This window comes from Trichoderma reesei (assembly GCF_000167675.1).
Source record: "Trichoderma reesei QM6a unplaced genomic scaffold TRIREscaffold_4, whole genome shotgun sequence".
Classification (NCBI taxonomy): domain Eukaryota; kingdom Fungi; phylum Ascomycota; class Sordariomycetes; order Hypocreales; family Hypocreaceae; genus Trichoderma; species Trichoderma reesei.
The window spans coordinates 124,719-138,952 of NW_006711151.1; the positions used below are offsets into that span (position 1 = coordinate 124,719).

Genomic DNA, 14,234 nt, shown 5'->3' on the forward strand with positions numbered 1-14,234 from the left:
CGAGTCAGTATGAAGAAAGAGCTGGCTTGTCATGAGAAGGTGCTGGCACGTCATTCATCATCTGACAGTAGGTAGAGCCACAAATAATACTGAGCATTGCCATGGTGTGGCCTGATAACAGTGTGAAAGCAACCCAAACTTGCTGCTTGATTCGCGAGACGTCGAGCTGTTGCCAAGTCAATTTGGGTCTGACCGCTTCAAAGACCCTTGTCATGTTGTGGTCCTGAGCTTTCGTTGATGTCGCACAAGGGTACCGGCAGCCGGCCGGCACACAGCGGTCTTCTGCGACTTTTGATTGCTGTTGCGATAGACGATGACTGCCATTTCAACCCCTCTTGTCTTGTTTGAACTGGAACCGCTGTTTGCGCTTGCTCGTGCGTTTTTCCTCCTCAACCGTCGTCCTCGGGCAAGGAGACACGCGAGTCTGTGATGTGATTGAGGGGGCATCCCCCCGAGAGGGGCACCGACAGCCCTTCGCGTGGCAATAACATCAATCCAGCCCTCATGTTACTACTACCTGCACGTCGCAGCATGCAGATACTCGCACGAATGGTTCCGTGTACGGCAGAGATGACTCAAGGGGGGTCAGCTGAGGGCTGGGGGAAACCGAGAAACAAGACTTAGAACCCTGGCGAGACGGCCGACAAGCGGTCAAACGAGCATCCCAAGTGACCTGTAAAAAAGCAAAACCCCGCAGAAAGCAGCCGGTCGTGTACATGTACCTGGCCGTTGGCATTTGGCGATGGGATGGATGGTCGCAGGCTCATGTTGAGGGCTTCGTGGCAGCCGCTGCCATTGGCCGTTGGACCTCGAATCGACATGCCCTGCATGGCTGCGGCAGTACTGGTACAATGCGCCTTCAGGCACCTGCAGAGGGGCTTCGCGCATGCGTCAATGTGTGTGGCATGCGAGATATTTGTCTCTCTCTTTCTTGATTCACTCGGTGATGTGCAGCCGGGTGGATCAAGGGCCTGCATGCGCCCCCCATGCGCTGAATGTCTGTCTAGACGGAGCTTTTGCATGCGCGCCAGAGTGTGTGTGCGGGTAATCTGCATGTACTCTGTCACGAGACAATGAGGTCGAGTGGAGGCTCGTATGGTCATGGTCATCTAATTGTGTTGCCTGTTGGAAGAACATACAGTAATAACATCATAACCTTTTCTTCATCACCTGCATGGTGCTGGTGAGATGCATTCCTGTGCTTACCTCAGCTCAGCGCCCCTCTGACCGCGCCCTTGATCCTTCCAGTGCCGGTGTTACTGCAAGGGATCAAAGATAGATGAACAAAACAGATAAACAGCTGCTGAGAGTGTCCGGTCTTCCTCGCAGCGGTGGGACATGCATGCATTTGCAGCGATGCCTCGCGGCGGTGCATGGAGTTGCATCAATAAACAGGATGTGGCTGCAGAAAGAAGGGATGGCAGTCTTGGGTCAAAGAGGTATCTTGCATGTACTGCGGCGGTAGCAGGTGCTTGAATCCCTTTCGATGTCTTGAAGTACAGCAATCTACCGTACTACCTAGGAGCTCATATAGTAGGTAAGGTACCTAAGGTAGAGGCACTCTGAGTCCATTGTCTTCCATTTGGGAACTCTCTTTCCCTTGAAACTGCATGTGAATGTCATACATACCTAGGGTACCTACGCCTCAACGCCCAGCACCTGGCACCACCATCCCCTACTGGCAGTACCTTCACGGTACCCAAGAATACAAGAGGGCAGAGGGATGTGAGCCAGAGACGCCAAACCCGCCGCAAAGATCCAATCCGCATGCGGGATCCCTTCTTGCCCTTCTGCCTGCAGCCTCTGCAGAAGGGATCGAGAAGCTAACCAGGGATCGAGACAGGCGCTAGACGGCTTTGGGGGTCTGGTGACAACCTCAAGCGAAGGCGACCCGCAGCCCAGCCAACCCTCCCGCCCTGCGCCGCTCTGATTGGCCAGACCTCCGCCTCGTTCCTGCTCTACATCTTTGGGAAGTCGTCAAGAGCTCCTCCGGACCAGCTCTTGCACGTTGTTGCGGCGTGGCGGCCTCCCCATTTCAGGTGCAAATTGCTGGCAAAAAAAAAAATCAGGTCCAATCCGCGAGCCTGCGAGTTCGGGCAAGGGCGAGGCAAGACGGCAAGACGGCAAGCGTAGCGGCACGTTGCTGCTTCAGCTTGCCTCTAGTAATACCTTACAGTAGGTAGGGTATGTAGCTCTCCTAGATGAATATGAGAATAGGCGCCTTCCACGACTAGCACCTGCTTTATCAGTACCTCTGTCGCCTTCCGTTACACTTTGGCATGGTCATGTCCCACGAGGGCCCACGCATGTCTGTCGTAGGTCAGTCTCGGCAGTACCCTGCTGGCTCGTAGCTGTACTCCCATCGTCCAAGACAGCACATTGCAAGGCGGTGGTTATTCTACAACACAAAAGGGTACCCTCTGTCTCTCCAGCTGCCGACTCGCGAGTTGCAGATGACAGAGGCGTGGAGGACGGGAGATTGGGGTAGACAAATGTTCCTAGTTCTCAGTAGTAATTGTCTGCCATGATCTGCCGCTCTGATACGGGTCTGATGCTAGGTATTGCCGGCACTTGCTTGTACATACTTTGCAGGGCTAAGCAGAATTGCCCACTTGATAACGCCCGCTGGATTCTATCAGATGTACTCGTATGAAGATGGGCTAAGTTGCCGCATCACCATAGCACTTGTTGCATATCTGCGACTCCTCACCTTCTCTTGACAACAACTCTTATCAACAGCCGCGTCCTAGACTACAGCACTACGAGCGATCGCTAGCCATCCAGACGCGGAATGCACAGAGCCATGATCTGAGCAGCGCAGAAGAGCCAGCAGAAAAAAAAAAAGAGGGTGTCAAGGTGCTCTCGGCAGCAGCCCTTGTGTCACCTCGAGCTGAGAGTCTCGCCTCTTTGCCTCCACGGGCTGCCAGAACCAAAACAAGGGCGCCCGTGTCATTCATTGGCCCCTCCGCATCTCGCACCTCTTGGGTGTCAGTCACTTTGGCCGGAAATCTTCTTCCTGGGCCGCGGTCAGTGGTTTTTGTGCCTCCTCTGTCTACCTACCCGAGGCAGATCAGCCTCGCCAGCAAGCAAGGCTTTGGGTCCTTTAACCCGCCAAATACTCGTTGCATATTGCTTGGCTGCCTGACCAACTCGAGAAACCACAATTGCTAGCCTTGTTCAATCATCACCCGCTCCTGAGCTCACCTACCTACCTATCTCTATCACTGTTGCAGCCTCATGACCACAGACCGCCCAGTACCTACCTTCAGTTGGCGGTGCTTTGCGGACTTTGTGCTACACAGTGATCGGTAAATATCGACCACTTCCAGGACGGTAGGTGGTAAAGAATCTCGAGAGCCAGACGGCACGGCACGGGCATTGTCAGCCCAGCAATTTTTTTTCTCTTTCATTGCGTTGCACAAAGGGCGAGTGCATGCTACTGCTGCCGTGTTAGGTCCTTGGTCAGATAATCTATCTGAGCTGCCGGTAGCTGTGCTTGCGACACACCTCGCCAGATACTGCAGATTTCCCAGGTTAGTAGCACCATGTGGAAAGGAAAGAAAAAAGTTTTAGTGAAAAAAAAGGAGACTCAGCTAATACAACCATCATGGTGCAGTAACACTCCATCCAATATCGTGAGTACTGTGGTTTGTTGTTTGCTTTTCTCCCTTGTTCGTCCCTTTCGTGGCGCGGCTATTGGAGAGAAATGTCAAGCGGGCCGCCACAACTTACACGATCGCGACAGCTCCTTCGACAAGTTATCGGATCTGTGCACTGGCTGGTTTTCACGTCTCGTGGCATCTTTTGACGGCGCCGTCCTTGAGGGGCTTCTTCTCCCTTTGCTGTGCTGCATTTTCCACCAGCCCATCGACCGAGCCATACATGCGAGCGCCGCTTCAGAGTCGCCTCTCTCCCTTGTTCCTTTGGGCAGGGATCCAACTTCACAAGGAGGCTTCCCTTCTGAAATCAACCGTTGCCTCTGGTCTCTCCGCTCTCCGTCGAAACGCATAGCTTCCATGATTGCGGCGTTGTGGTGCCACTGCATCAGCTCCCATTTTCACAATGGCCGCTGCCGATGTCCTGGCATTCGACCGGCCTTGTAGGAGGTGCACCCAGTGGTCAATCCCCAGACGTCCGGAGCCGAGTCCTTGTAGGAATGAGAGTACTTATTGGAATGAGCGCAATCTGCAGTCCCAGTTGCAACTCATCTCTCGAGCTTGGATCGATAGTAGAAAGGTGCGTACCGAATCTTTTTGCGGGGAAAGCTCATCGATATGTACGGTAGGCCGCTTGGCTGTTCTGTTCAACGCATTGACTGGGGGTTCATACCATCGCTCTTCCTCGAGATGCACCTCGCAGCAGGGCCAACGACTAATTGTGCCCACTATCTTCCTGCAGCGGCTCTCTCGACATCATGCAACGTCTGCAGCGACTTCGTCCGTTCATCATAGCATAACGCCTCCCAACGCCGACTCGACTGCTCGCCGACATGTACTACACCTTGATTCCCTCCACCCGCCGGCCCCAACCCAACCGGAGCGGCCAAAGAGATCCCGGTCGAGCCTCCTCGAGGATCCGAGTCTCATTGTTATTATTGACTTCACCTCTGAAGACGGCCTCATTGCCTGCAAAGGCAAGAAAAACAAAAACAAAGGCAAGTCCAGCAACAACAACAAAGCTCCAGACGGGCCGTCGAAGGAACGCAGCGAGAGCCCCGACGGAAATGGCGGTGGGGATCAGGGTGGTAGTGGTGGTAATGCGGGCCAGGGCGGAGCTGCAGGTGACGGAGATACTAATGCTGGTGGTGGCGGTGATGGGGACAAGGATAGTGACAAGGGTGCAAACAATGACAACGCGCAACATGATTTGTCGGTGCCTCCCAAAGGCAGCCAAAAGGATACCAAGGCCAAAAACGGCCCTGAGACCGAGTCTCCTCATCCTCCAACCAACGCGATCGACGACGACTCTCTTCACGACGTGAACCTCAACGACAACGGCGGCAAAGCTTCCGATCCTGGGCTGCACGCGCACGAGTCCAAGAGTGGATTTGGGGCCTGGAGTAGTAAATTGGTGTCGCTTGTTGGTGGTGCCGCCAGCGGATCCTCGAGTGGTAACGATGCCCATACCGACGCTGGCGACAAAAACAACAACTTCGATATCAATTCTTGGAGCGCCAGCGCCTCAAAGAAATCCAGCTCTGTAGCATTTGCAGTCGCCGATACCGATGCGACACAGAGAAAGCCCCAAAACCAAGCCGAGACGCCCCAGGACACTGTAGACGGGGACGATGACCACTGGGGGTTTACTTCCAAGAAAAAGAGCAAAAAGGTCGATACCGCACTTGGCTCCCTTGCTGCGACAGCGGTTTTAGGAGTCAACGACGGCCTCACCAAAGGCGACACCGAAAAGACGCACAGCAAGACAGCAAGTGATTCGTCAGTTGAGGACGAAGTGAAGTCAGATCCCATGCCGCCGCCCAGAGGGACGCCCAGGCAGGAGGCGGAGCAGAAGAAGAAGCAGGAAGACGAGGGTTGGTCGTTTGGCTGGGGCTTTGGAAAGAACAAAAAGAAGACCGAGGAGAACGTGAAGCCATCTGAGCAGCAGATACCCGTTCCGCCGCCGCCTCCCCCTGCGCCACCTGCGCCATTCGCGACCCAGGCGGAAGCCGCTCTCCTCTCGGAGAATGTGTGGGACTCCGTCCCTACTTCAAAGGACAAGAAGAAGAAGAGGGACAAACTAGCGCAGCCCGACATCGTATCCGTCCCGGAGCCAGAGTCGAAGGAGCCGGACGACGACCCCTGGAGTTACCCTGGTAAAAAGCAAACCAAGAGAGAAAGGGAAAAAGAACGCGAAAAGGAGGCGGAAAAGGCCAAGGAGAAAGACAAGGACAGGGACAGGAAGAAGTCGAGAGCGGCAACATCCGACGAAATAGCTTCGGAGAAACCTCTCTCGCGCATACCGCTTCCCAAGGACAAGCGCCTCAGTGGCAATGAACCTTTGTTGGCCGGCAAAGAAGCATCGCGAATCACCAAAGAAGCAGTGACAAACGGCAAACCCAAGGAAGCGGAAGTCAAGAATGACCCAGACGAAGCGAACGCCGGCGCAGCCAAGACCGGGCCTTCTGAAGAGGGTTGGAGCTTCTGGGGGTTTGCAAACAAGATCAAGGGTGATTCGATTACCGGGTCTGGCGCAGACGAAGCTAGAGAAGGGTCATCAAAGATAGAAACGCAAAGTCCAAAGTCCTCGGGAGAACACATCGGCGAGACAGCAGACAAAGCGGACAAGGACAAGGACAAGAAGAACAAGAGCTCAGTTTCCGATCCGTCCAAGGGCGACTCCAAACTCGACAAGTCCAAGAAGGACAGGAAGAAGGGGGCGACTGATTTGGTTCAGCTTGGCGCCCCGTCTGCAGACGACTCTAACAACTTAGGGCTGGACACGACAGATGCTTTTGGCAGCGAAAACTTCTTTGGCTCTTGGGGTATCGGGAAGAGCGACAAGAAGCGAAGAGACGTCGAAGACTCGTCATGGAAACCCGATGTGATCGAGGAGCCCACCGACCATACCTCGCCTCAGGACAAGAAGAAGCCCACGTTCAGGGGTGGCCCAGTGGAAGTTTTGGATGAGACCACCGGTGAGATTGTCCAGCCTGACGACGTAGAGGAGGTCAGGGACGGCAAGGCTGAGGGTGTCGACAGCTGCGTATGGACAACGTCCAGCAAGGCATTGTCAAGATACCAGAAGGGGGCCTTAGCTGATCCGCCTCCCCGTGCGCCCACACCCCCCTCGATGCATTTTACTGAACCTGAAGATGAAGCAGGAGATGCCGATGCCAAATCGAAACTCAAATCATCCAGAGACAGAGAAGCGGACAAGGTTCCCAAGCTGACCGATAAGGACCTCAAGAGGCTCGAGAGGGAGAAGAAGAAGGCCGATAGGGAAGCCGATGAACGACTCCGACAAGAAGAATCTGATCGAATGGCGGAAGAGCAAAAGGCACAGGAAGCCGCTCGTGAGGCAGAAGAGAAGGCTCGGATCGAGGAGGAAGCCGAAGCTGCGGTCGCCGCCAAGGAGGAGGCCGATATAGCTGCGCTGCTTGAAAAGAAGGGCAAGAGGGGCAAGCTGACCAGGAGAGACCAGGATAAGCTTACCTCCCTGGAGGAGAGTGCCGCAATCCGGGCTGAGCGACGAGCTGCGAGAGAAGCCAAAGCACGGGAGGCCGAGGAGCGTGCCGCCCAAGAATTGGCAGCTCGAGAGGCCGAAGAACAAGCAGCCCGCGAAGCTGAGGAACGAGCTGCTCGCGAGGCAGAGGAACGTCAAGCCATCATTGCCGAGGAACGAGCAGAAATGAAAGCCTTGCTCACGAAGAAGATGAAGAAGAACAAGTTGCCTCGGAAGGAAGAAGAGAGACTCGTCCAGCTTCAAGAAAACGCCGCAAAACGTGCTAAAGAGCGTGCTGCTCGCGAAGCCCAAGACCAAGACTCAAAAGAGGCTCCAAGACAACAAGAGCCAGACGAACCCCGGACCGAGACTGCGGAAGAAGTAGAGGCTGCCGAAGCTGCAGTCACTATCCCAGCGGAAGATGAGGACAATGTCGATGATGAGCAGCAGCAGGCAAATCGCGAAGCTGAGGAACAGGCCATCCGTGAAGCAGAAGAGCGAGCGGCCGCTATCGTCAAGGAAGAGGAGGAGGAATTGGCGGCGCTGATGACAAAGAAAACGAAACGCGGCAGGCTTCTCAGGAAGGACGAGGAGAGGCTCGTTGCGCTCCAAGTTAATGCCGCACGACGCAAAGAAGAAGCAGCCCGAGAAGCGGCACGGTTGGCCGAAGAGGAAGAGCGGGCTGCCCGTGAAGCCGAAGAGCAAGCTTCTCGTGACGCTGAGGCTGTCGCCCAGGAAGCTGCCCGTCAAGAAGAGGAACGTGCCCGAGAGGCTGAGGAGGAAGCCGCTGCCATCGTTCGAGAAGAAGAGGAACTGACGGCTTTGGTCGCAAAGAAAGCTAAACGAGGCGGTAAACTCCTAAGAAAGGACGAAGAGAGGCTTGTTCTACTCCAGGATAATGCTGCTAAGCGAGCCGATGAGCGAGCTGCTCAGGAAGCCGAGAGAGCTGCCCGGGAAGCTGAGGAGCAAGAGCGTGAGGCCCAGGAACGAGCCGCTGCTATCGCCCAAGAAGAGGAGGAACTAGCCGCTCTGGAATCGAAGAGAGCGAAGAGAGGCAGGCTTCTCAAAAAGGACGATGAGAGACTCGCATTTCTTCAAGCCAACGCCACAAAACGGGCCGAGGAGCGCGCAGCCCAGGAAGCGGAACAGGCTGCACGGGAAGCTGAAGAGCAAGCCGCTCGAGAGGCTGAACAAGCAGCGAAGGAAGCTGAAGAACAGGCTGCGCGAGAGGCCGCAGAAGCTGCAGAGGCTGCCGCAATTGCCAAGGAGGAGGAGGAGATTGCTGAACTGATCAATAAGAGAGACAATTCGTTCATGGGCATCTCAAGTAAAGGAGAGCAGCGATTAAAACTCCTTCAGGCCAAGGCAGCAAAACGAGCTGAAGAGAAAGCGGCACGTGAAGCAGCCATTGAAGAGGAGCGGGCTAGGCAAGAAGCTGAGCGTGCTGCACGTGAAGCTGAGGAGCAGGCCGCGCGGGAAGCCGAACAAGCAGCTAGGGAGGCAGAGCAGGCAGCCAAAGAAGCCAAAGAGCAAGAGGAGCGAGAAGCCAGAAAGGCCGCTGCAATTGCTAAAGAGGAAGAAGAACTGGCTTATCTCCTCGAGAAGAAAGCCAAGTCATACAAGGGCAGACTTCTCAATCAGGCAGAAGAGAGAATCATCCAGCTTCAGGCCAACGCCGCTAGACGAGCTGAAGAAAAGGCGGCACGGGAAGCTGAGGAACAAGCGGCTCGGGAAGCTGAGGAGGCAGCCAGAGAAGCCGAGCAAGCAGCTAAGGAAGCCGAGGAGCTTGCCGCTCGGGAAGCAAAGAAACTCGCCATGATTGCTGAAGAGGAAAAGGCATTGGCGATGTTACTGGAAAAGAAGGCCAAGTCGAAGCTGTCGTCCAAGGGAGAAGAGAGGTTGAAGATTCTTCAGGCCAACGCTGCCAAGAGGGCTGAAGAGAAGGCTGCGCGAGAGGCTGAGGAACAAGCCGCCCGGGAAGCTGAGCAAGCGGCTAAGGAAGCCGAGGAGCAAGCTGCTCGGGAGGCGGCAGAGGCCGCTGCGATTGCAAAGGAGGAGGAAGAACTCGCCTACCTCCTTGAAAAGAAAGCCAGGTCGTATAAGGGAAAGATGCTCAACCAGGCAGAAGAGCGGCTGGCCGAGTTGCAGGCGAATGCCCAACGGCGCGCTGAAGAGAAAGCGGCACGGGAAGCTGAGGAGCAGGCAGCCAGGGAAGCCGAAGAGCGAGCCGCGCAGGAGGCCGCAGAAGCTGCCGCAATCGCCCAAGAAGAGGAAGAGATTACCCTTCTACTCAAGAAGAAAGCCAGCTCCTTCAGAGGCCTGTCGAGCAAAGGAGAACAGCGGTTGGGCGAGTTGCAGGCCAATAAGGCAAGGCGATTGAAGGAGAAGGCCGACCGAGAAGCTGAGGAAAAGGCCGCTCGGGAAGCCGAGCAGGCAGCCAAAGAGGCGGAAGAGCGGGCTGCCCAGGAGGCCCTAGAGGCTGCTGCCATCGCGCAGGAAGAGGAAGAGATGGCAGCGCTCCTGGATCGAAAGGCCAACTCCTTCATGGGCCTGTCAAGCAAGAACGAGAGGCGTCTAAACGAGCTTCAGGCAAATGCTGAGGCGCGCGCAGCTCGTAAAGCCGAAGAGCAAGCAGCATTCGAAGCAGAACAAGCTGCAAAGGAGGCAGCAGCCATTGCCGAAGAGGAAAAGGAACTGGCCGATCTCCTGCACAAGAAGGACAGGAAGGGCAAGCTGTCCAAGAAGGACAGTGAACGATTGGCTCATCTTCGAGACAACGCGGCAAGGAGAAAGGAAGAGCAGGCCGCACGCGAAGCCGAGGAAGCCGCCAACGCCAAGCAAGACGGTGACGATGGAGACGAGGATGTCCTTGATGACGCTGACAACGCTAACGACAATGATGACGACGTCGACGCTGACGACAATGATGATATTGATGCCGATGCCGAAAATGAAGCCATTCGCCTAGCTGCCGAAGAAGAGGAGGCGGCCCGCGAAGCTGAGGAGCAGGCAGCCCGCGAGGAAGAGGCGAGAGCCGCTCGAGAGGCTGAAGAAAAGGCCGCACAGGAAGCTGAAGAAGCCGCGAGGAAGCTGAAGAAGAGCTCCAAGAAGGACAAGAAGGACAAAGACGACAAGAAGGACAGGAAGGACAAGAAGGACAAGAAGGACAAGAGGTCTCGGGATGTCCCGTCCGAACCTGAGGCGGAGCCGGTTGCAGAGGAGGAACAACCAGAAGCAGGAACCAAACCGTTCCCCGATTTCGACTTGAGCCCTGCTGAGATTGAAGAGCTGCTTGCGCCCAAGGAGAACAACGCATCAGGTGCGTTCAGCTTCTGGGGCCTAGGCGGCAAGAAGTCGAAGCCCAAAGGTTCGTATATCTCTTGACAAACCCCCTCCCATTGAACCTCCTCACTTGGCCGCCAACGGGCTGGTGACACACTGAGCATCACTAACTGACATTGTGACATCAGAGGAACCAGAGTCTCGATCTGCCGACGATACGTCTTTAAAATCCTCGGAGCAGCCAAGATCTCTCGGCGGTAGGATCGCCCAGGGCCTCAAGGCTTTTCAAGAAGAACCGGAAGAAGTAGCCGATCCCACCCTTCCACCAACCCCCCCACCGGCATCAGACTCGGACAAAGAGAAGCCCGCGGAGCAACAAGACCAAGAAGCGGCGGATGATAAACAGGTGGCCAGGAAAGAACCAACAGCTAACTTTGAACAGGCGGCCGAAGATTTGCAGTACGGAGAGGATGTAGCAGAACAGCCAGCCGCCAAGAAGGAGTCGCGAGAAGATCGTGCTCGGAGACGCCGAAAGGGGGAGGAGCCCATCAACGCAGCAGCCAGAGACCTTCCGAGGAGGCACCGCAGGCCATCCGATGTTCCAGGCACATTCCCTGACGATGACGACGAAAACGAAATCGTTGCCATTATCGACGAAGCTCCAAGAAGAGAAAAGGACAGCACGAAGAGGCACAAAAAGCGACGTCCCAGAGAGGATGTGGTAGAACCACCTCCTCCTCCGCCAATGGTCCCGATGCCGCCACCTCCTCCTCCTCCCGCGGCCCCTGACCCGCCTTTGACGCCGCCCCCGGAGCCGAAATCGTCAAGAAAAGATCGATCGAGATCCAGCCGAGAGAAGGAGAAGTGGCCCGCAGTGGAATCCCCTCCACGCAGGGAGAGGGAGGAAAAGAGGTCGTCGAGGCACAAGTCGGAGAAGTCGTCCAGACGTGCGATTGAAAAGACGTCCTCCAGAGAATCCACTTCTGACAGGGTGGAGCGACCGGAGAAGCCGTCAAGGGCATCGGGGCGAGATCGAATCTCGGGAATGTTCAGCGGCAACCCCCCTACTCGATCAATGTCAACGCGAGAGAAGGAGAGGCGCCCGGGCATGAATGGGAGCAGCAAGCCATCCAGGAGACACTCCATCCACACCCACGGTCTTGCTTCTCCCCCTCCGGAAGAGGTCCTCACGTCAAAGGCCGCTAAGATTCTTGGCTTCGACAAGTCGGGCTCAAAGAGGAGATCTCGCAGGACGACCCCCCAGGATGACGAGGATATTGTCATGATGGGTGCTCTCAATGTCGATGACGATGCCGATGTTCACGCGCCTTACGGACAGGAAAGACATCGAAGCAAACGATCCCGCGACGAGGACGTCCTCCCGATGGAGCCTCCCAGCCCAGAGCGGCCAGACAGGCGAGGAACGTCAGCTTCCAAGAAGACTGGGCTATCCGGGCTGTTCAGTGGCTTCATGACACCCCGAGCGTCCAAGGTTGAGACGGGCGTCGACTTTGATGTGCCTGCGGGGGATACCGATCGAGAAGGTCCTCGGGTGTCTAGCCGGAAGACCAGAAAGCCGGAGCGAGAAGCAGAGCGGCCTGCTGAGGACCGCGAACGGCGACGGAAGCGCAGAGACGACAGCGAAACCCGCAAGCTTGAAGAAAAGGAGGCTCGCCGTGAGCGGCGTGCGGCTCGGCAGCGTGAGGAGGAGGAGCGGCGCGCGGCAGACGAGCGAGAGGCTCGGAGGGCTGAGCGGCGCCTTCGTAAAGACAGAGAGAAGGAGCGGGAGCGGGAGAGGGAGAGAGAAGAGGAGGCTGCGAGAGCAGCCAAGCGTCAGCGTCGCAGATCGCATCCCGATCAAACCGAGGATGAAGCTGCTGAGCGGCAGCGTAGACGCGAAGCGAAACGTGCTGCAAGGGCTGCTGAGGAGGAGGCAGCCGCGGCAGCAGCCCACCGGCAGAGGAAGAGCAGTCGGCGATATACCGAACCGACGACGGATGACCACATCTATCCAGTCAAGGAGCGTCGACGTGACGGCAAAAGAGCGGCCCCGACGAACTGGCCACACTCCGGGACATCGTCATGGGTCAAGGAGCATTCCGACCCCCCTCCGCATTTGGATGATGCCGGACATACGACAGATGCGATGCCGCATACTGAAGACGAGCACGCCCGACGCGAGGCGCGGCGCGCAAGGCGGAGAGCCAAGTACGAAGAGGCGCCTGTGGAAGACGCAGACGAGAAGCGCCGCCGAGAGAGGCGGGAGCGACGCGAGCGGGAGAAGCGCAACGGCGTGTCTGAGGGAAGCGATGAGCGACATCGCAGCCGACGAAACTCTGCAGCGGCAGCAGAGCCGGCGCCTCGGAGCAGCTGGTGGAGGAGGTTTGGCTGAAGCTGAAAGTCGCATGGAACCATGAGCAAGCGTGTTTGGTCTTTTCTTTTGCTCTTTATCCTTGTTCGTCTTCTCTCGCTGATTGTTTGATTCCTATTCACGATTTTCTTGTCATCTGAATGTTTTCTTGTCGGTTTCATGATAATCTCTCATGCCAGATCAAACCTTGGTATTACAGTATCTGCCGATTCTTTCCGGGCATTTGGAGGCGCCCTGCATGGAAGCCAGTCCTTCCGGGACGATTCCAGTCGTCTCCGCCTTGATACAGTGTAAGATGGTGCGAAATGTTTGTTTCCTTTTTCTCTTTCATTTTCTTGTTCATTGACGGCATTGTTGTGATGGATGTACGAAGAGCTAGAGTGCCTTTTTTTGACCTTGGTTGCTTGGGACTGAAATGAGTTTTTGTGTGTATCCCTAGTTATGAGATGATGAACTGCTGCAAATTGCCTCGCATACGTTGTATTTCTTTTATCTTGCATATGCGCAGTGGGTATCTGGGTAGTCCCTTTTATCGAATTTTTCTCGAGTCTCTGGCTCGCAGAACTACATACATGAATTGTCATTCCAAGGAAGATGTGCCTCGTGCAGTAATAGCGCAATGTTAGGTGTGATGCTTGTATCGGGCAAACGGGCCGTGGAGTTGTACGTCGGATATCGTGTCAATGGCGTCGGGATATACGGAGGACGAGGAGGGATTGTGTACGAGGCTGGCGAGTAGAGAGGACTTGGGACTGGAGGTACCGGTGAGAGCAGAGAATCCGTGGCACAAAGAGAGTAAAAGCAGATGCAAATGATGTGTGGTTTTTTTTTTATCTGCTGCACGTTCGGATTGGATGAGGTTGGAGGTGAGTGTGGTTGTTCCCCACCTCTTGGCTGTGCTGTCGATAACGTAATTTGGACAGATTGGAGAATGCAGAATTATCATGATCATTGAGCTTTGATTGGGAGACGGATTGGCAGTGTAGAGGTAGGGAGACGTGACGGATGAGGAATTGCTTGATATTGAGGCTCTGAATGTTCATCGTGATGGTCTGGATATCTAGTACAATCGGGCTATATAGGTATCATTAGCAGGAGGACGGACATGTGCTAGCAGCTGTATTAATTAGCAGATGACCCAACTGCCTACTAGCAGCTTATTAGCGGTAGTAGTAGTAGTACTTTGGAATCCTCAGCCAAGCCAAAGCAAGGCAAGTACTAAGGTACCAGGTACTACTGCTACCTCGTAGATGCAACCGTCTTTGGTCCTCGTAAAAAGAGGTACGCGTGTCAGCTTTCCCCAGAACGTCGTCACACTCCATACCTAATACTTGTACGGCACCCATACAAAGGTGGCATGTCGTAGAATACGAGGGAAAAGAAAGAGGGGCCGGACCGAAGCTGGAAGGGCCATTGCCGG

At 55.5% G+C, this 14,234-nt stretch overlaps 1 protein-coding gene across 1 annotated transcript; it reads left to right on the forward strand.

Moving 5' to 3' along the window:
• Positions 1 to 4,062: 4,062 nt before the first annotated feature.
• On the forward strand, positions 4,063 to 12,835 carry TRIREDRAFT_120577 (uncharacterized protein; the record flags this gene model as incomplete). The annotated part of the gene is made up of 3 exons (XM_006963087.1): positions 4,063 to 4,099; positions 4,286 to 10,528; positions 10,632 to 12,835. 3 exons carry the CDS (start codon positions 4,063 to 4,065, stop codon positions 12,833 to 12,835), a joined length of 8,484 nt encoding a protein of 2,827 aa, XP_006963149.1.
• Between the last annotated feature and the right edge of the window lie 1,399 nt (positions 12,836 to 14,234).